At 38.1% G+C, this 21,377-nt stretch overlaps 2 protein-coding genes across 6 annotated transcripts; both read left to right on the top strand.

The window, feature by feature from the left end:
• The first annotated feature begins 1,332 nt into the window (after window positions 1–1,332).
• Window positions 1,333–13,570, top strand: LOC115712826 (protein MICRORCHIDIA 2). 5 transcript variants are annotated; one of them, XM_061114591.1, is made up of 18 exons: window positions 1,333–1,729; window positions 1,880–1,989; window positions 2,642–2,720; window positions 2,824–2,913; window positions 3,098–3,173; window positions 3,757–3,835; window positions 3,932–4,060; window positions 4,412–4,510; window positions 5,067–5,174; window positions 5,262–5,411; window positions 6,002–6,091; window positions 6,280–6,331; window positions 6,463–6,574; window positions 6,851–7,073; window positions 12,517–12,614; window positions 12,892–12,934; window positions 13,023–13,144; window positions 13,238–13,570. In XM_061114591.1, the coding sequence occupies exons 1-17, from the start codon at window positions 1,531–1,533 to the stop codon at window positions 13,137–13,139; spliced, it is 1,854 nt and encodes a 617-aa protein (XP_060970574.1). In that variant the 5' UTR covers window positions 1,333–1,530; the 3' UTR covers window positions 13,140–13,144; window positions 13,238–13,570. The 5 variants fall into 5 exon arrangements, with proteins under 5 accessions (XP_060970574.1, XP_030497074.1, XP_030497075.1 ...); XM_030641214.2 differs by having other exon boundaries at window positions 12,508–12,614; XM_030641215.2 differs by having other exon boundaries at window positions 13,023–13,570.
• Window positions 13,571–15,369: 1,799 nt separating this feature from the next.
• On the top strand, window positions 15,370–20,987 carry LOC115712450 (uncharacterized). Its single transcript, XM_030640723.2, has 13 exons — window positions 15,370–15,653; window positions 15,742–15,900; window positions 16,008–16,256; window positions 16,369–16,488; window positions 16,637–16,714; window positions 17,340–17,435; window positions 17,818–17,913; window positions 18,220–18,273; window positions 18,384–18,587; window positions 18,675–18,800; window positions 18,975–19,040; window positions 19,718–20,017; window positions 20,142–20,987. Exons 1-13 carry the CDS (start codon window positions 15,591–15,593, stop codon window positions 20,616–20,618), a joined length of 2,088 nt encoding a protein of 695 aa, XP_030496583.1. The 5' UTR covers window positions 15,370–15,590; the 3' UTR covers window positions 20,619–20,987.
• The last annotated feature ends 390 nt before the right edge of the window (window positions 20,988–21,377 follow it).

Genomic DNA, 21,377 nt, shown 5'->3' with positions numbered 1-21,377 from the left:
GATATTATTACAATGGAAGAAAATCAAGATTTATTACAACTCTATTGTAAAATAATACAAGGACTAAACTAAAAGATTTATTAAATATATGTTACAATACATATATATACACTATATATTATATATATATGAAAGGTAGAAGAGAATATTACAACACATGTAATATAATATATGTATATATAATAAGAGAATAATATATATATAAACACTCACTCACAACCTTGAGTGTAGATTAGTGGGGATCACTACGACTTGAGCAATTATTACACCTTTGTCCAAAAGCTTATTTCCCCCTATCTCTAAGCACTAAGGGAACTCTCAGGAAATAGCTTTGAATTATCAGCTCCTTAGGGTTTTCTAGCAAAGTGCTTTCTTGATAGAAAACTTCTTCTCCAAAATGAGCACCTTAGACCTCTTTATATAGTGTTTAGGATATCACCATTTGAAATTCAAAATTCATAAGTCATAACCTCCATGGATGTTATGGACTCAATAAAGAGATGTAACTCATGCACACCATAACTCCTATAGAGATGTAACTCATGCACACCATAACTCCTATACCATTAAGAATTTCAAATAAAGATGTGTAACACCTTTTACACTCTTAAAGTTGGTGATAATGGTGGAAGTTACTCATAGTAACAACTCCTCCAAATATTACAAAATGATGACACATAATATATAATGTCATATGTTACATATTAGTTTGTTACATGTATTTAATCTACACATTATATTATTGATAAATAATATAACATAAAATTAGTAAAAGTTTTAATACCATGATCTTGAATGTTGATATTTGTTGAAGTGAAACGACGTTCTTCATCTTGAAAATAACATGCATCATGCGTGTAAGAAATGCTTCAAGCTAGGAGCGATAAAATGAGTCAGACACGATAACATGATTCGAAATATGCACGAAATAAACAGATTTGGGTTCTTCATAAATGGGTTTGAGTTATTTTGGAACTGACATGGTTAACCTGCTTACTAAATAGATTATTTTTAGATTGACACGCTTAACCCAAAAATAATACGATAATAACTTATTTAAAATATATACAATTATATTTATTATAATATTTTACACACAAATTGTATTAAGTTAATTAAATATTATATAAATATATTAAATAACTCATAATTGTCTCATAAAAGGGTCATATATTTTTTAAGTTATGTATAATTTTTTTCTTATAAATTTAAATTTGATAGGTATAATTTTTAAAAATATAAATTAGAATAAAAAAATTAACAAAAAAAATAATATAATTAAAAATATATTTTTTTATATAAAATAAAAATTATTAAAATGAGTTTCGCTTACAATTTTTTTTTTGGTGCAAATAAAAATCAAAAAAAAAAAAATTAGCCTTCATTTTTCCATAAACCCTAAAGCAAGGTATATTATATAATTCACTCATTAATTTCAGTTATTATACATTTAAGTTGGTGAAATGTTGATAATTAGTGCAAGGTAGTAATCGTAGTGCGTAGAGAACCAATTCGTGGAATTCAGAGGCAATGACACCCAAATCGGAGAAAGGGGCTGCTCTGGTTGATGGTTGTACTACCGACGAAGAAGACGACGCTGACACTCAACCTCCCTCCAATGCCATTGCCACCACTACAGCTTCCGACCCTTCAGACTTGGATTACCGTAGTTTCTGGAAAGCAGGCTCTTATGCCGTTAACAACACTATCAAACCCCCTTCCTCCCAAGGTCCACTCTTTTCCTTTCTATGCCTTTCTTTCTTTCTTTCTTCTTTTGCATCAACTTCTTGGGACTGCTCCCTGTTTTTGTCCAAAGGAGACTACTTCTGAAGTCTGTGAAATTGTATAGTCTGATTTTACTCCCAAAATTGCTTGACAGATCAATTGGAACATGCTCGTGTTCATCCCAAGTTTCTTCATTCTAATGCCACCTCTCATAAATGGGCATTTGGAGCCGTAGCTGAATTGTTGGACAATGCAGTTGATGAGGTATGATATCACCCATTATCATTAATGTTTGAAATACACCTTAATAAGTTGAATGTTTGATGTGTTATGTGGTGGGTTAGGTTTTACTTATAATCTTTGGTGTTTCTGTGATAAGTTTCTTTCCATTCACTTGAAATTCTGTATGTGTAAGACAATGAATTGTTTTTGACAACAATTCTTTCCTAAATTCTACATTTGGATTACTTCCTAATTATGGATTAAGGAATAGTTTAGTGAAGTAATTATGCTTTGTGTATGAAGGTTTATTTCCCAGGCTCCCAGCCACTTATTAATGGGTATGAATTGGCTCATTTTTGGATCTTGATATAATGTCATTGTTGTGCTTTTTTCCTCTTATGTTCTCCTCTGCAAGTTCTGAGATGAGCTTGCTTGAAGTTGATATAGGGTTACTTGTTCATTTCCTGACTGCAATAAGGACTTTTAACAGAATTAACCATATTAAATACTTGGTGAATATGTGATGCAGCCTACAAAGGTTTTATTGAACATAGTTCCAGAACCTATTCAAGAAAGGGCTTTTACAATGGAAAATGAAAGATTAATATATAAGCAACTAGTCAAATGTTTGAAATAGTATCAGAGGAGATACTATAGTACTGTAACTACTTTTTTTTTTCTTTCTATAATTTAGATACACAGTGGTGCAACCTTTGTGAAGGTTGATAAGATCGATATCATGAAGGATAATACTCCAGCTTTACTCTTCCAAGGTATAATTAGGTGTGAAAATTTTCCTGTTGTGATGATACTAGTTTATGCTAGATTTTTTAATCTCGTGGAAGGAAATAATAAAGTTTTAAAATTTTCTTGTAGATGATGGTGGTGGAATGGATCCTGAATCCATTCGGAAATGTATGAGCTTAGGCTATTCTTCAAAGAAGACAAACACAACTATTGGGCAATGTAACTCTCATAATTTTTCTCATTGCATTAGCTTTTAGTGTGGCATGATTGTTTTATCATATTTGTAACTAAAACCTTTTCAAGGTACTTTAGTTACATAAATTCTTGTTTTGACGTGACTATCTTTTACCTTTTCAACCCCAGTATGTTTATTTCTCATTGTTTCAAGGATGTCTATTTCTAGATGGTAATGGATTCAAGACGAGTACCATGAGATTAGGTGCTGATGTTATTGTTCTCAGTCGTGCAGTTCGTGGAAGGTATTCCAATCTTTATATGGAAGTTGGTATTGGATTCTGTCTGGAAAATAGTTCAGTCATATTTACTTGATATTTAAATATTCGAGTACCCATGTCTTATAATAATTGGTTTGATTACTGCAATAACCTCTTAAGAGGGTGTCTATATTGTCAACATCCAAAGAATAGTCTTTCCATTCCCTCATAATATTCTCTTTACTTACATGTCTGTGGAGCTGTACTTTAATTTCTCATTACTCCAATTATTTGCTAGGCACTGGTTTAGCAAACTCATTATCTCTTGGACGAAAGTGGGCCCTAGCTTGAATTCTCCATTTCTAGTGATATATTTTAAATAATTGAATTTTGACTCAGTCATTTATCTTGCATGTATATGCTTTGTTATATTAGGCTGCATTTTTCCATAAAAAAAAATAGTTTGCATTCTTTTGTCTTGCATAGTCACTTACCAGTAGTAGCTTTGTTCTACACTGATGTTATTTATCAATTTTTTCCTTCTCATGATAATGCATAGTTTCTTATTGTCAGATTGAGCAATAAAGTTCCAATTTTCAGTGACATTTTTTCCTTAAATTGTATTTAGCCAAGCCACGCAGAGTGTTGGACTTCTATCGTATACATTTTTAAGAAAAACAGGACAGGACGATGTGATTGTGCCAATGGTATTTAAATCCTTAACTTCCAGGGTTGTAGTTTCCTTTTTGAGTGTTGCAATTATCTATATTTTGGTATTTATACCGTAATTTGCTTCAATGCAGGTTGATTTTGACATTAGTTCTAACTGGGCAGAACCGATAATTTATGGTTCACATGATGATTGGTCTTCTAACTTGAAAACAATCCTTGAGTGGTCTCCATTTTCATCAAAGGAGGAACTCATGCTACAGGTTAATTTGGTTATATTCTCTCTACAGAAGTTCAGAATTATCTGTAGGTTTTGTTAACTGTAAATTATTGTTGAATTTCTGCTTGTCTTACTCTTACATTATTATTAAGATAACATATGCTTTTTTATGTCTGTTGCTTACAAATTACTGACTGTAGTTGTTCTTATTCAATTTTTTGGGCAAGGAGTCAGTGTGAATGTGATTGTGGACATTCACATTTTGGAATTTGCAGAAAGAAATTTGAAATTTATTTAAATTTTGTTAAAACTTAAGTCTTCAACAACCATAGCCAGATTATTTGTACCTTTGGCTTGCTCTTATAATCCCTGAATGGTTTGTTATATTTCTCAGTTTGAGGATATTGGAGCTCATGGAACAAAAGTAATTATATACAATTTGTGGCTGAATGATGAAGGCATATATGAGCTGAATTTTGATGATGATGATGAGGTAAGCTGCAGCCGGTGGTGCTGAAACTGTTATGTAATGTTTTCTTAAAAATCCTTTAATCTACACAATTCTTTAGGAAGTGCTGTTTTATGGTAATGTGATATATATTAGATGTCCCTAATGAGATGGTATACCTATAAGAATGAAAAAAAAAGGAGATGATTTAAACAGGTGGAGACTTCAGTAAGCCCGCCGTACCTAAACACTAATTACCTATAACAAGCATCTTCTGTCACCCACACAATCTTAAGAAGTGGAACTGTGGAATGTTAGTAGTCACATAAAATTTGTTTTACTTTTTTTTGAAAAACATAAAATTTGTTTTACATTCACAAATCTATTCTATCTACCCTTTCTAATTGTGAAGTGTTTAAATTATTGAGAAATTTCAACCATGAATTAAGAAAACATGGTAAGAGTAACAATCTTTATTAAACTAGCATTACTTTGTTATGGTGTAACATTTCAATATTCCAAAACCTTCCTGATGTAAAACCTTCAGCAGTCATAGGTCTGATTTTAATAGTGAATATGGTTCTTGTTTTTCCTTGACCAGGATATTCGGTTGAGAGATGAAACTACTCATGGAAGTTCAAATCAACCAAGGAGAAGAATAGCTCAAATGCAATCCCATATATCTTACCGCATCCGTTACTCATTAAGGGTCTCTTTGCTAACTTTTAGTGGTCTTCTTGTTGTGGTTCTGCTTTGCTTATTTGACAAATGTTATTTTATAATTTCTTGTTTCTAGGCATATGCCTCCATCCTGTACCTCAGAAAATTTTCGAACTTCAGTATAATACTAAGGGGGAAGCCTGTAGAACAATTTAATATAGCAGACGAGTTGCAATATCCAATAATTGTATCATACAGGCCCCAGCTGGGTACAGTAGTGGCCGAGGTAATTCTATGATTCAAAGCGAAGCATTAATTTTTGCCTTTTTTATTATGCTCTTTCAACACAATGATATCATGATAAATAAAAATGGGGTTTTAATTATCGCATAGATAGTACAGAATTAGTATTTGAGATTTATTCAATTTTGAGTTCTTAAAATTTTAGTATTTTATAATCTTTTTGAGTTAGTTTCCAATTGTATTACATTTCTTATCTGTCTCAGTATGCTTTTTTTACCTATCTATAAATATGGCTAATTGTGTTTATTATTTGACAGAAAACTGGATGAATTATTGATTTATTCCCTCTTCCTTTCTCCTAGTTTTATCTTTTTCTCTATTATATTTGTTTTTTAAATCTCTTTAAATTCCCCTTTTTTTATTCTTGTTTGTGTCTTTAATCTCTTTAAGTTCCTATATTATCTCTTCTTCACTATCTTTATTTGTCTCACTCTCAATTTTCCTTCATTAATTAGTATGGGATAAACATTATTTTGTATTTTGCATCTCTTACTAATATCAATTCTGCAAAATTTACAGAGGGAGTATAATATTTAGGCCATCTAACATTTAACTAACAATCTTTTGTTTTAGGCAGTGGACACAAAACTTGGGTTTATAAAAGAGGCACCTGATCTTTCAGTTTGTGGATTCAATGTTTACCATAAAAATCGCCTCATCAGGGTACGTTCTGGTAGTGTTACCTTTTTATGCTGCTCAAAATCTGAACTGTGATATTTTGCATTTGCTGTAAATTTATTACATTGAATATCATTTTCGGGGTTGTTTTTAGTTATCTATCTTTACACGTATGAGAATGATTTACTGGACTTTCTAATGGTGATGCTATGTATCTGTCCACACTGTTGCAGCCATTCTGGAAAGTCACTGCTGATGGCTCTTCGAAAGGGAGTGGTGTTGTTGGTATTTTTGTTGTTCTCTTTTTTTCCCCCTTCTATATTTTATTTGTATACCAGGGCTTTTGATCAAGTATTCAGTCATTTATACTTTTTCCTTTATATTCAGTTAGTGATGATTATTGATGAATACTGTAGGAGTTCTTGAAGCAAATTTTATAGAGCCTGCACATGACAAGCAAGATTTTGAGAGGTCATCACTGTTTATTCGGCTTGAAACAAGGCTGAAACAAATGGTTAATGATTACTGGTGAGTTGTGTATGTCTAGTGACTCTAGTCCAAGTTTGTGACAATTTTGATTCAATCTCCCTATCCCTTGTTCTAGGTCATTCTTTTCTTCTCTCTCTCTCTCTCTCTCTCTCTCTCTCTCTCTCTCTCTCTCTCTCTCTTGTTCTTTTTAAGAAAAAACTGATGAATTGAGGTTTTCATGATAAAAAACGTAGCCATAGTTTCATGGTTGTAACTTTCTTAAATTTGTCACATTTAAAATAATAAATAACTAACTAATATGATTTGGACAAGCAGGAAAGTCAACTGTCACCATATGGGATATCAGACTCCCGGCACCAGTGTACACAAGACACAAAAGGATCGCCCTATTCAAATTAAATCTTCGGCTGGACTTACTTCTAATGTTGAAGCCAATCAAACTAGTGTTGGTCTTCCAGCTAATGTCACACATGATTTAAGGAATAGTTTACCTCCTGGATTCGGTCCAAGAACTGGTGTTCGCAGTAAATTGTCTAGTGTAAGTGACCAACATATTCTTTGTTATTGCTTCTTTTGTGTATGTTCTTCCATGTTTTTCCAATACAATTACTGGAGTGCAAGGTTACCCATATTTAGTTACATGGCCTTATGTATATGTCAGATAGGTTCCGGAAGTAATCAATGTTTTAAAATGCAGGCCCATGTGGAAACATCAGCTGAAGTTTATGTCTAGCTTTATAGCATTTTAAATACTTGGACAATACATTTTTACATTTCTCCACTGATGCTAGGTGTTACGTGCAGTCTATGATGGCACGTTACAAGCTAAGTGATGCCCACAAGTTGGCCAAGTGGTGGTCAAGTGGGGGGGAATGTTGTGGTGCATGCAGGTGGCATGCTGATGCTTAGTTTGTATGCAGTGGCATTTTCGTAAATATCTTCAATATTGTCCGGATCGGGACGGGACTTGGTATTCGCCATTTATTTGGGTCTACAAATAGAATGGTGCAATCGGTTTGGCGAAACTAGGTGATTTGGTATATGGTGCTTCCCATATGTCTACAGAGCAAAAATCATCTATGTTCCTGGTAGAAGGCTAAAAGCTCGAATGCTCTTTAAGCGGGGTATCCCGGTGTCGCCTCTCCACCACCCCTTGCACCTTGTTGCAAGCAGTGAGCTACAACTGGGACTAGTATGCATACGAGACCACGGGGGACTCATATGTCTCCACTGAGTTGGAGTACTCATGGACATTATCTGCCGACCCGAGTAGGCGTCGAAGAATGCCGCCAGAGGTTCAATGGTACGTTTCCCTTGGCTCGCATGCCGCTTCGCACGAGACGTGGCCTAGATCCTCCAAGAGACGTCGTGGTGCGCCTAAAGGCCACGAGTCTCAACACGAGATGACACGGTAGTCATTCGTGGGCTAGTTTGCATACGCGTACGGGACGGATGCACCATGTTGGAAAGTGGACGCAGGTCTAATGTATGCAACTAGTTCGGTGGCTTGTCTCGAGGGCCCGCCAACATGCGTGGAGTGCATGGCGCCTCGAGGATTGGTCCATGGACGTGCAGTCCTCGGGGCGACGAGAGAGACTATCTTGACAAGATCGAATGGGGCATGATGCAGGCGTTGGCACGTTGGCTCGGTGCTCGGCATCTTGCCACACGTGCTACCTTGGTCACGAGGACAAGGCGAGCGTCGTTGTCGGGATTTGTCTTACCATGTCGGGAACCTATGGACAAGGCGAGTATCCCGGCTGCAGAGCCTCGATGCATGATCGCACTCATGGATGCTTGCGAGCATGACTCCTACGGAGTTGTTCGAAAGACGGCAGTGCACGAGGCACACCTGGCCGCGCGAAAAATGAGCCCATTGTTACTCTGATGGTTGGAAGCGTCGACCTTGGCTTGCAGGTCAAGGTGCCGCACGGTGTTCCGCCGCCCGAAAAGGTGAGCCCGTGATGGGTATCAGTAGCCAAGTTCATCTCGGCCGGGAGGTGAACTCCGGTTGGCTCATCCTGCAGGATGTAGGCGTGTGGACTCGATCGAGATGGTCCTAATGTTGGAACAAGACGTCGTCGAGCCGCTAGCCTTTTAAAGAGGATCGCAGTCGAGATGGAGCTTAAGACTTGGTTCAGCTTCTCTTCATGGGAATACCGGACATCCTAAAGAGGAGACATGGATGGTCGCTTCGAGTCAAGTTCGTGGATGCTAGAAAGACAACTACCACGTGAAACCGTGTGCGCAACGTAATGTTTGAAACTCGTTGGCATAGACAAGGTCGAGTGGATATCCATGCTGTATGCTTCGGTACACTAGGCCAAGTTTGCCCGAGTTGACATTGTAAGCCGCAGGAGGCGCTTGCTGAAAAGGAAGCTTGGCTGCAGGAGTGTGGAAGTAAGTGGACCGTCGTATTCTCCGTTACCACGACAGAGGTCGAGAGTTGATAAACCAAGATGGTTCGATGGGTACGTACATGGAATGCTTCGCTGCTACATCGTGTGTCGAGAGGGACGCACATGGAGCACTAAGGCGTGCAGAGGCCGCAATCGTCGAGGATGGTTGTACTGAGTGTGTTCGCATGCGAGTTTTATTTGATCCATATGGAAGCGCCGAGGCAGCTTCGAGCTGAATGTGTTCGCTTGTTAAATCGCCATGGGCGTAAGCCACACAAAGACATCGATGAAAGTCATGAGTTGTGGAATAAAGGCATCAAGGAAGCCGCCAGGCCGAGAAGACCGAGCGCAAGCATCGAGATGGCGCTAGAGCTCAGGTGGAGGCCGCAGGTCGTGCCGCACTTAGTAGTCATGTTGGCCTCGCGAAGGTCGAGAAGGGTGTTGCAGTTTGCATGAAGGCCGAGGGTCGCGTCATTGGAACTTAGTACACCGTGGGAGCCGAAGTGGCGTGATGCAAGTGAATCGATGGATGGTCGAGTGGAATGTTAGTGCATGCATGTGGAAATCGATGCTGTGGGTGCTAATGAGATAGTTGACTCGAGAGTCACATCCCGCGGATGCACTTTTAGATGACATGGTGTGCATGAAAAGTTGGATGTCAGACATTCATAGGGGCATGTTGTCGAGGACGCCAACAGATGAAGCGGGGGAGAGACCTTCACGGCTCACTCAACAAGACTAGCTATTCATTACAAGCATCGAGATGAGTATCACCAGATTGATCGTTGTTCGTGATGTAAAGTCAAGAAGACTCGTGACATGCGTAACCAAGCTTATCTAGTGGTGAAAGTCTCATTGACTCAGTACTAAGATAACATCATGGCAATGTTGGCCTAGTGGTGAAAGTCGCCAGACTACAATACTAAGGCAACATTGAAATGTCGAGGGCGAAGAGTCGAATGATCGAGGCATTAGTTCAACATCTTCATCAAAGTGAAATGTGGGAGTGAGGAACCGTATGCGAGTATGCTAGCTTGCGAGCTATATCTTCGAGGGATATTCCTCAAGAGAGAAGTTGTTTCCCAAGTTGAAGTGGGGGAGCCCACTAATTCATGTGTTTGAAGAATCGTGGTACTTGTTCGCCTTGGTGTGTGAATCCGTAGGAAACACTACAATGCATTGGTTGTTCGTGGTGAAGACTTGCATGATTGTCGCAAGCCGCAGATAGACAATATGCAAGGGCGTAGACCGAGATCAAGACCGAGCTAGTTTCATGAGATGTTATGGGCATGTTTTGTGTTTATGGGAACACCGGTGTTGTATGGGACACTGTAAGCCGAATGGTTCGCAGAACATATGTCGATGGGAGATAGCTGACTTGACGGATGACTTCAAGTCTTAAGAGGAGACTGGGTGTCATCAAGTTCATCGAAAATTAGCGAGTCATCGTAGGATGCGTGGTTGATTTTGGAGATAAACTTCGTGACACACGGGAGCCGACACAAGCAGGAGCTCGCAGGAGCCGAGTGTGCAATGGGTCGCTGGGGCCTTTGCATGAAGCCGTGGGCATGCGGTTGGGCCGAGGCCAATGTTGTCAACTTCGCGAAGAAATTGGGTGCAAGAGTGCACTTGGTGCCGCATTGGGTGCGCTGGCTTCGCGAGCCTCGTCCGTGTGGGACGCACCAAACTTTATCCCGCGATGAGAGTGTCTTCGCTCGATTGCCATCGGGGGAGGATGGTGTGCCATAGAGTTGGCGTGTGTAGTTTCCGGCGGACTTGTCCGTAGGACTTGGCTTCTGCTGAAAGCCGTGTTTTGTAGGTGCCGTTGGGAACGGTTGGTTTGCGAACCTCACCCCCGAGGTGCACCATACTTTGTCCTTGTCAAAAGGAGTATGCATTGGACGATTGGCGAGTGAGCTACAATCGCAGGATGTGGTAGCTTCAGGGTCAGAGCAAAGTGCTGACCTGGAGGGACGTTGTGATGGACTCGGAGGAGTTCATGGTGGGGAGTATTCTAGTGCGGTAGGCACTACTCCATGGGTGGATCTGAATACGACAAGGGCAATGGTCTTCGATCAAGTCCAAGAGTGGGCGTGCGAGATCATCAACCAAGAGGGTGGTTCTACTGAGGTAGGGGGACAAGTGCGTACTTAGGATTCGGGAGAAGCTTGGGGTAAGCTTAGGAGTCGAGATCGGGGAGATTTGTCATGCGGTCCGTCGATGAGGGCATCGACATGTTGAAGTGGGGAGAATGTTACGTGCGGCCTATGATGGCACGTTACAAGCTAAGTGATGCCCACAAGTTGGCCAAGTGGTGGTCAAGTGGGGGGAATGTCAGGTGGCATGTGTGGCATGCCGATGCTTAGTTTGTATGCAGTGGCATTTTCGTAAATATCTTCAATATTGTCCGGACGGACGGACTTGGTATTCGCCATTTATTCGGGTCTACAAATAGAATGGTGCAACCTGGCTTGGCGAAACTAGGTGATTTGGTATATGGTGCTTCCCATATGTCTACAAGAGCAAAAATCATCTATGTTCCCGTAGAAGGCTAAAAGCTCGAATGCTCTTTAAGCGGGGTATCCCGGTGTCGCCTCTCCACCACCCCTTGCACCTTGGTGCTAAGTGAGCTACTACTAGCCAGTTGGGACTAGTAGGGCGGGCATATGAGGACCACGAGGGGACTCATATGTCTCCATGAGTTGGAGTACTCATGGACATTATCGGGCCGACCCGGTAGTGCGTCGAAGAATGCCGCCAGAGGTTCAATGGTACGTTTCCCTTGGCTTGCCGGTATGCCGCTTGCACGAGACGTGGCCTAGATCCTCCAAGAGACGTCGTGGTGCGCCTAGGCCACGAGTCTCAACACGAGATGACACGGGTAGTCATTCGTGGGCTAGTTTGCATACGCGCATGGGACGGATGCACCATGTTGGAAAGGGACAGAGGTCTAATGTATGCAACTAGTTTGGTGGCTTGTCTTGAGGGCCTGCCAACATGCGTGGAGGCATGGCGCCTTGAGGATTGGTCCATGGACGTATGGGAGTCCTTGGGCGACGAGAGAGACTATTCGGACAGTATCGAATGGGGCATGATAGAGGCGTTGGCACGTTGGCTTGGTGTTGGCATCTTGCCACACGTGCTACCTTGGTCACGAGTGACAAGGTGAGCGTCAGTGTTGGGATTTGTCTTACCATGTTGGGAACCTATGGACAGTGCGAGTATCCTGGCTAGAGAGCCTCGATGCATGATTGCACTCATGGATGCTTGCGAGCATGACTCGGCGGGAGTTGTTCGAAAGACGGAAGTGTGCACGAGGCACACGGTCGCGCGAAAAATGAGCCCATTGTTACTCGGATGGTTGGAAGGCTGACCTTGGCTTAGAGAAGTCAAGGTGCCGCACGGGTGTTCCGCTGCCTGAAAAGGTGAGCCCGTGACACTAGGCCTAATAGTTTAAAGACACGGAATGTGCCTCTTTAGAGGAATTGTAGTCCAAGTTATTTTTTCTTCGATTTAGAAAGCCATACATACCTATATCTGAACCATGAAAGGCCGAAATTGATTAACCAAAAGTCTTTTCAGGGGTCGAAGGAAGTAGTTGATCTAGTAGATGCGGCAGATGAACCAGAACCCGACTCCATTGATCAAATATGTGAAGAAAATGTACAACTTTTCCTGAGGTATATATTACAGTTTATTTCCATGTGTTAAAGACTTTGATTGTTGTGGTTACAACTTCTCATGTTTTCTTCTTAGATTTAGCTGTTGCTAGAAGAACATTATGTACTATTTTCAATAACATGGTTCTATAATAGCAATAACTAAATAGTAGCAAGAAAAGTGAAGAAGAAAATGGTGATTTTCAGCTATGAAATAAAATCCACTCTTGATGGGATGTAATAATTATGCTATGATGAATGACTTGACTGATCCCATGTGAGACCTTTTCTTCGACAGGTGTGAAGAACATGTGAAAAAACAGACTGAATTAAAACAGATGGTAGGTATTTATAATTGTAGCTAAGTAACACTTATATATATATATATACACACACATACGAAAATGTGATGAAACTGTGATTGAATAGATTGCAGGCTTGGAGAAGCATCTGGAAGAATCCAAAAGGAAGTGCATTCAACTTGCAGCTTATGTTGAATCCAAAAAGAAACCAAACTTGTCAAATCCAACCTCTGAAAAGGTTTGAATCAGGTGAAACTACAATATGAACCCGACGATCACCTTTGCCATATGTTTTGGTCTGTACAGTTTCCTGTGTAAATGTTCTTAAATGTGGTGGTGCAGGCTTAGTCGTAAGTTGGTCAGTTTTAAGGCCATTTGAAGCTCAGGTTTTCCATGGAAAGTTCAGGATTTTGTTTCGAAATTTTGAATTTTGCAGATGAAAAATCTTGTGAGAAATGAAGACTGGGCAAATTATATATAAGAAATTTTATGAAAAAAAGAATAGAAAAACAAGTTTTCAAGCTTTATTTTATCTAAGTGTATGTATTAAGTTCAAAACAATTCGAGTGATCTTCAAGTATGTAGAACTGGTTTATAGTTCTAGGAATATAGGATTGTAATAGAAACATATATGGTTATCTTCAGCAGGATTATATTTTATGTTTTTTTATTTAATTTATTATACAACCAATAGTAGTAATAATAATAAAAAAAACTTATTAATATTGTGTTATGAAACTGATCAATTATGTTAGTTTATACTAAAAATGAAGACGAACTCTTAATATGTACAAACTCAGAAGCCTTCACTAAAAAGGAAAACAGAGGTCAATTATCTTCCAAACTAATACAAAAATCCTTTCATCACATATAAATATAGGCATATGATTGTTGCATTGTATTTTTTTCTACATATGGAAATTGAAGTGTGTAAATACAATTTTTTATTTTTTTAAAAAATAAAAAATTAATAAATAATACAAGTTTTTAAATTTTTTAAGGGTGATATGAATTTAAGACCAAATAGAAGTGTACTAGACTACTAGTCTGCATAAATTTTTAAGGGTTTTTTTTTTATTCTTTTGGTTAGGGGTGTTCACAAAGTATCCGATCCAATCCAATCCGCACAATCCAATCCAATCCAATCCGCAAAATGCGGATATCCGCACTTGTGCGGATTGGATTGGATTGAAAAATCTAAAATCCGCACTTGTGCGGATTGGATGTTGTTTGACCTCAAAAAGTAACCGATCCAATCCAATTCGCACTTAATTATATATATTTTTAAAAAAATATAATATGTAATATATATTAATTAAAAAAAAACACAAACTTCTAATCTCTTAATATTTTTTAGTAATATATTGAGTTGGTACATTTTATTTATTTTGTAATAAAAAACACAATTTATTTTAGTAATTAGATACATATATATTTTAGTGTAAATCTAAAGATAAGTATATATATTGATATATATGTATATTGGTTTAATTTGTATATAAATAGAGATAGAAATAGATTAGTATTGGAGATTAAGAAACAATAGTCTTTTTTTTAATTTTTTTTCTATGAAATATTAAATAATTTATTATTAAAAAAGTAACCGATCCAAAATAACCGATCCAATCCGCACTATTACGGATTGGATTGGATTGGATTTAAACTCTTATGCGGATCAGATTGGATCCAAAATATGAAATCTGCACTTAGTGCGGATTGGATGTTGTTTGACTAAAAAAGTGCGGATTGGATCGGATGAACACCCCTACTTTTGGTAAATTAGTTTTATTTTTCTTTTATTTTTTAAAATGAGGTTAAATTAGTTTGAGGTCTTCGAAAAAAAATAGTTCTAGATAGAGGTTGTTTGATTGTGATTTCAGTTTTTAATTTTTAGAATTATGTTTACAAAAATAAAATAGAAAATAATTTTATAGTCATTTTAAAATTTTAATAATGTTTGAGTAATGTTTTTTAAAATTATTTTTAGATTTTTTTTTTACTAAAAATAAAAAATTCAATATTTTACACCATACCACAAGATGAATACATTCTACTTTAGACTGGACCTGTCGGATTTAGATTCAGACCCAAACACCAGACCCGGAATCCAGACTCGGGACTCGGACCCGTACCCGTAAGCCCAGACCCTGACCCTAACCCTAACTCGACCTCAGAGGGTCCGAGTTTGGGGTCAAGGGTTCAAGTTTTGGTCAGGGTCTGGGTTTGGAGTCTGGGGTCTAGTACGGGGTCTGTGATCTGGGTTTGGATCCAGTGTTGGGGTTGGGAATTGGGATCCGATTTTAGGGTCTAGGGTTCGGGTCTGGATTTAAGTCCGCGTAAGTGATAAAAATATATAAAAAAAAAATTGACAAAAAAAATAAATTTTGAAAGTAAAAAACAATAGTGATGTTTTGTGTTTTCAATTTTTTTTTTTTTTATTAAATTCAGTTTTAAAAAACTGATTAATTTATTTATTTGAGTTATGAAGCTAAAGAGCTTCGTGGTTTTCCGTTTTCGTTTTTTTGGAGTATTAAGAGTTGAATTAGATTTTGGGAGAGAGTGGTAAGACCCGCGTCGTGGTGGGAGATCAGAGAAGAAACTCAGTTCAGTTACGAGACGCAATCTTCACTCCCATGCTCTTCTTCTTCTTCTTCTTCATAATCAATTTTGAGCTGATAAAGTAGTAGTCAATACTATGAGGAAGCGAGATTTGGCCATTCTTATGCTCTCTGCTTTCGCTATCTTCTTCTCTCTTCACGTACAAACTAAACTCAACTCAACTCTTTTTTTCTTTCTTTCATTCAATCCTTATCCAATTTTAAATTTTATTTTGAATTTGATTTCAGCATGAGGGTGATTTCTCCTTCCGAGAGGCGTGGATGCATCTCTCTGATGAATACCCAATTAAGTTCGAGGGCGAACGTTTGCCCCCTCCTATTGTCGCTGATCTTAACGGTGATGGCAAGAGAGAAGTCCTCCTCGCAACCCACGACGCCAAAATTCAGGTTAAAAAATCTTTATTATTATTATTATTATTCAATTTTTCTACTTTTTATGAGATTTCAGGCTTTTTGTGTTTGTAAAAACTGAAAAAAAATGGGTTTCGCCTCAGATTTTGGAACCACACAGTCTGCGTGTGGATGAAGGGTTCAGTAATGCGCGTGTGATCGCAGAAGTGAGCCTTTTGCCTGATAAAGTTCGTGTCTCGTCTGGGAGACGTGCTGTAGCCATGGCTACTGGGGTTATTGACCGTCAAAAACCAGGAAAAGTCGTCAGGCAGGTCCTTGTTGTTGTCACATCGGGTTGGACTGTCATGTGTTTCGATTCTAACCTCAAAAAGCTCTGGGAAAACAATTTGCAGGTTTGATTTTCAGCTCTCCTTGCTATTTCCCTTTGTTGGTTGATACAAGTTGTTTAATTGCTTGAATATTTTCATTTGGGTATTCACTTAGAACATTTGTGGTATTTGACAGGAGGATTTTCCTCATAATGCTCATCATAGGGAGATAGCAATCTCGGTTAGCAATTATACCCTGAAGCATGGAGATTCAGGATTGGTTATTGTTGGTGGAAGAATGGAAGTGCAGCCTCATGTATGTGTTTGATCCTTTCAGTAGTGTCTCAGTAAATTAAAAGTTTCTGTTTGATGTTTATTTTAGAGTTGTTAAATGGGTAAAAACAGAACTATCTTGTAGTTGAATCATTCTTCATTAGCTGGGATACATTTTCTCTGTGTTTTAGATTCTTTTGGATCCTTTTGAAGAAATGGAAGCAGAGAAAAGCTCCGAGCAGCGTGGAAGAAGCACAACCGAGAAGGAGGTAAAGTCAATTTTTTTTCTTGCGTTATAATCATTTGTTTGTTTGATTATTCTTGATCTTGTAATTGTTATATATATTTGATAGAAAGTTTTATAATATTTCTTTTTAAGCCCTGCAACTAGATTTAATGTGTGTTACTACTACCTAATAATAGCTAGTAACTACTGAATAGTTTAAACTTCAAGAGTAGAATGCTGCGTGATCCGTGACTTTTTAGGGTATCATGTATTCTTGAGGTGTAGTGTATGCACCCATCAGGGGTAGCTCAAACAGTTAGGCATGTGGATTATTCCCACAAGATCTGAGGTTCGAGCCAATCTTGGGTAGGGCAGGGACTTATTTTAGAGTTTGGCAGGGAGCATTGATTCTTTACAAAAAAAGTGTAGTGTGTACAATTGCAACCCAAAGAGGATGTTTCAATGATACTATGGCTGCAAATTTTATGATTTTGCAATAGACTAATAAATTAAGATGCTTCGTATTTTTCTTCAAAAAAGAAGGAAAACTATTACATATCTAGAAAGAATAGCTAAATGCCTTTCCTTTATTTGTTTCTTGAAATCTCAGTATTATAATGTTTGTCATGTATATGATAGTATTTGCCCTTTTTCAAAATTTTGTGCAGGGTTCAGAAAATCCAGGTACTGCAGACTCACGTCATTTTAAATTTTATGCATTTGCTGGTGGCTCTGGTGTGATCAGATGGCGTGGAAAGAATGAGGTAAAATAAATTCAATTTAAATTCATTTTATTGATGGAGAAAGAAAAAGAAAAAAAGAAGAAGCACGATCTTCTTTAATTTAAGAAAGAGCTAGCCTAGCTCACATGTTTTGCTTACACCTTGCTCACTTGATAACTGCACCTATTCTATGATATTATATGTGTTCTTGTTGATTGTGTCAATGCAAATTTAACTAATTATCTGTGAGACAATGGAATTTTTATTTATTTATTTATTTATTTTTGGCTATTCCTTTTTTGGTTTAAAGCTTTTAGCATTTAAATTTTGAATAATGAGCATAAATATGGAGTTGTTCCAACATTGGCTAGCATATAGTTAAGGTGCTGACACTGCTAACAAATGTCATAATTCTTTTGTTTAGAATGTTGAAGGTCATTCTTCAGACGCATCACAGTTGATTCCTCAGCATAACTACAAGCTTGATGTTCAGGCATTAAACAGTCGTCGTCCAGGAGAGGTAATCCATGTACAACTGTTTTTTCCTTACTAAATAATTCCTTATATTTGATGCATAATAATAACTTCAGTTTTTTCTTCCCTAGTATGATCTTTTATGCCTTGCAAATAATGTTTGAAACTTTGAAGTGTGCTTATGAAGAAAAATTACCGTAAATAATTCCTGAGAAGTGAGAACATTTGAACACATAACTCGCTCTGACATGCATGCATACTGCTATTGCTTTTCTCCTAACATAATTTTGCTATAATTTTGATTTCTTAATATGAGCTAATTTTCCCCCTTTTGTTTTTTGTTGTGTTGTAGCATGAATGCAGGGAATTCAGAGAATCAATTCTTGGAGTCATGCCACATCATTGGGTATGATAATGAGTATTCATACTAACTTTCATCTTCTTTTGCCTTTCTTTTTCATTAAATTTTATTTCTTTGATGGTGATGATTTTTTATATGCCACTTTATATTATCAGGATAGAAGAGAGGATACTATGTTAAAACTAGCACATTTCAGGCGGCATAAAAGGAAAGCCTTGAAGAAAACACCTGGAAAATCACTCACCTTACCTTTCAACAAGCCTGAGGAAAAGAATCCACCAGGGAAGGACTCAACAAAGAAAATCCCAAACTTAATTGGGAAAGTTACAGAGCGTGCTGGGTCCTCAAAATTTAAAAAGGTCAGATTTGTCTGGATGTCAACAATGGCTGTTTTCAGTTTTGGTTCTCGTGCACCTTTCCTTACATTGTTTCATTTATTTTTGCAGCCATTACCTTATATTCCCACCATAACAAACTACACTCAGCTTTGGTGGCTCCCCAATGTAGTTGTGGCTCATCTAAAGGAAGGAATAGAAGCTGTTCATTTGGCTACTGGCCGCACTATTTGCAAGGTAATCTCTCTCTCTCTCTCTCTCTCTCTCTCTCTCTCTCTCTCTCTCTCTCTCTCTCTCTCTCTCTCTCTCTCACACACACACACACACACAAACACTCACACACATCCTCGTATTGATATTTGGTATATAATTTCTCCATATGTTAACAAAAAAATTCATTGATCACGCCAGCTTCATCTTCAAGAAGGTGGCCTACATGCTGATATTAATGGTGACGGAGTCCTAGATCATGTACAGGTGCAAACTCTTCTTTCTCTGCTCTTTTTTTTGGACTGCAATATGTCTTACGACCATTGACACATTGAATCACTGCTTCGATTGGTTTTCTGAATCCAACCTATTCATGTGTGTGGGTGGATATTATTTTGCTAGGAAAGGTTACACACTAATCGCAAAAGTTACAAAGTTATTGGATGTCTCATTATTGCACGACTGATTTGGCATAAAGAACAATTATTTAGCATATCATAAAGTTGTGTAGATGAGAAAACATAAAACGTGGATAAGATTAGATAGTCAATTCAATTTTAGATTTCTTTCTGGTCCTCAACTCTTTATTCCCCTCTCTTGGCCCTTATCTTGCTATGTATTGGTGGTGTCTTAACTCTTCTTAAGATTCTCAAATTGTGAAATTATTCTTTATATTTAGAGTCCAAGTTTATTTATGATTTTGTCCCGTCTGCTGAATATATTTCTAGTTTGAGTTGGGTTATTAGTTCTAACTCACGGGTTAACATTTACTGTGATATAAATAGGAAGGTAATCTTTTATGAAAGTAGTCTTTTGGTGAGTAGCAATAAATTTTTGAGTTACGACTCACAAGGGAGAGTGACAAAACTTTTATGCCCCATGAGAGTAAAAGATATTTGCTGAGCCATGTTATTATTAATATTTATTTTTATTTGACTTCACAGGCTGTGGGAGGAAATGGGGCAGAGCAGACAGTTGTTAGTGGATCTATGGAAGTGCTTCGGCCTTGTTGGGCTGTTGCAACCTCTGGTGTGCCAGTGCGAGAACAGCTTTTCAATGCCTCTATATGTCATCATTCTCCTTTTAACTTATTCCAGCATGCAGAATTTAGTAGGCACATTGGTCGAAATCAAGATTTAGCCTCTTTGGAGGTAGCAACACCCATTCTCATACCAAGAGATGATGGCCATAGGCATCGCAAGGGAAGTCATGGTGATGTTGTATTTTTGACAAATCGAGGAGAGGTATGTGCTTGTCTTTCGTTACCTTACATATGAGCTTCCTAGTTAGTTATGGTTCGCCGTTTGTGTATAGAGGTCACTTTTTTGTTTGGATGGCTTGTTTAGTAATTGTTGTGCCTTTTCTCAGGTAACATCATACGCCCCAGGTTTGCACGGACATGGTGCTGATTGGCAGTGGCACCTTTCAACAGCTGCTACTTGGTCAAATCTTCCATCTCCCTCCGGGATGATGGAAGCTGGTACAGTCATCCCAACGCTTAAAGCATTTTCCTTGCGTGTTCATGATAATAGACAAGTTATCCTTGCAGGAGGAGAACAAGAGGCTGTAGTCATTTCTCCTGGAGGAAGTATTTTAGCATCGATAGACCTCCCGGCACCCCCTACACATGCAATTGTCTGCGACGACTTCTCAAATGATGGGCTGACCGACCTTATTCTAGTGACCTCCACCGGAGTTTATGGTTTTGTCCAGACCAGGCAACCAGGCGCTCTCTTCTTCAGCACACTGGTTGGTTGTCTTATACTTGTAATGGGTGTCATATTTGTTACCCAGCACCTCAACTCCGGGAAGGGGAAACCTCGGGCTTCATCAGGCTCTCGGTGAATACCAAACACTCTAAACTAGGATATAAACTAATGAAACTGCCTGTTCGAAGGAAGCAATCGTGATGATGGCACAGAAAGTCGGAAAGATTAAAAGAAAGTTTATGGAAAATGATATATTTAAAAGAAGAAAAAAACTTGAGAAGGACTAACTTTCCTTGTTTTGAGCTTGTCCATCCTGATTCTGATACAGTTCTCCACTACAACTACAAGAGCTTCTCTGCTTGTAAAAATTAACTAATGTAAACCTTGAAAGCAAAGGCTTCTTCCAAACTCACATCTGCCTGCATCTTCTGAAGAAATTTTGGGTTACAATTTATACTGTTTTTTTGTTTCTTCTTTTTAATACAATGGACTGCCTTTAAGCTAACTTTTGTTGTTGTTGATATGTTGTGGTTTAGTTTGAACTAGTTAAGGTCATTGATAGAGCCATTGCTGTAGAGTTGTCCTTCTAACTACCACCAACTGTTTCTTACCCTTCCAATCACATGGGTGGTTAACTTTAATGAACGTACAACATACTGTTGTCCACTTCATGTTAAACACAACATTTCTAATCTTTAGAGGCTTCATTCAACACTCAATAGTCAATATGATTCCCTTTCTCTCTTATGTGGCCCTCGACTTTTGTCATTTTGCAGAATTGTTTGGTAGTGGTTCCTCCTCACTCACCCTACAGTTAGTTGAGCTAGACAGTTTTGAGTTTTATGGACTCTTCTGTTCGTAATAGAATCACTGTTACAGTTTTATTATTTGATTT

Source organism: Cannabis sativa, chromosome 4 (genome assembly GCF_029168945.1).
Source record: "Cannabis sativa cultivar Pink pepper isolate KNU-18-1 chromosome 4, ASM2916894v1, whole genome shotgun sequence".
In the NCBI taxonomy this organism is placed as follows: Eukaryota; Viridiplantae; Streptophyta; class Magnoliopsida; order Rosales; family Cannabaceae; genus Cannabis; species Cannabis sativa.
This window is presented reverse-complemented; position numbering and strand designations above follow the sequence as displayed.

Excerpts from the sequence above, each read along its gene's own strand:
- LOC115712826 (XM_030641214.2), top strand. The coding sequence starts at position 1,531 with ATGACACCCAAATCGGAGAAAGGGGCTGCTCTGGTTGATGGTTGTACT. Across the intron at positions 4,061-4,411 it reads AGGAGGAACTCATGCTACAG|TTTGAGGATATTGGAGCTCA; the intron begins GTTAATTTGGTT and ends TATATTTCTCAG. Across the intron at positions 6,092-6,279 it reads ATAAAAATCGCCTCATCAGG|CCATTCTGGAAAGTCACTGC; the intron begins GTACGTTCTGGT and ends ACACTGTTGCAG.
- LOC115712450 (XM_030640723.2), top strand. The coding sequence starts at position 15,591 with ATGAGGAAGCGAGATTTGGCCATTCTTATGCTCTCTGCTTTCGCTATC. Across the intron at positions 15,654-15,741 it reads CTATCTTCTTCTCTCTTCAC|CATGAGGGTGATTTCTCCTT; the intron begins GTACAAACTAAA and ends ATTTGATTTCAG. Across the intron at positions 15,901-16,007 it reads CCCACGACGCCAAAATTCAG|ATTTTGGAACCACACAGTCT; the intron begins GTTAAAAAATCT and ends GTTTCGCCTCAG.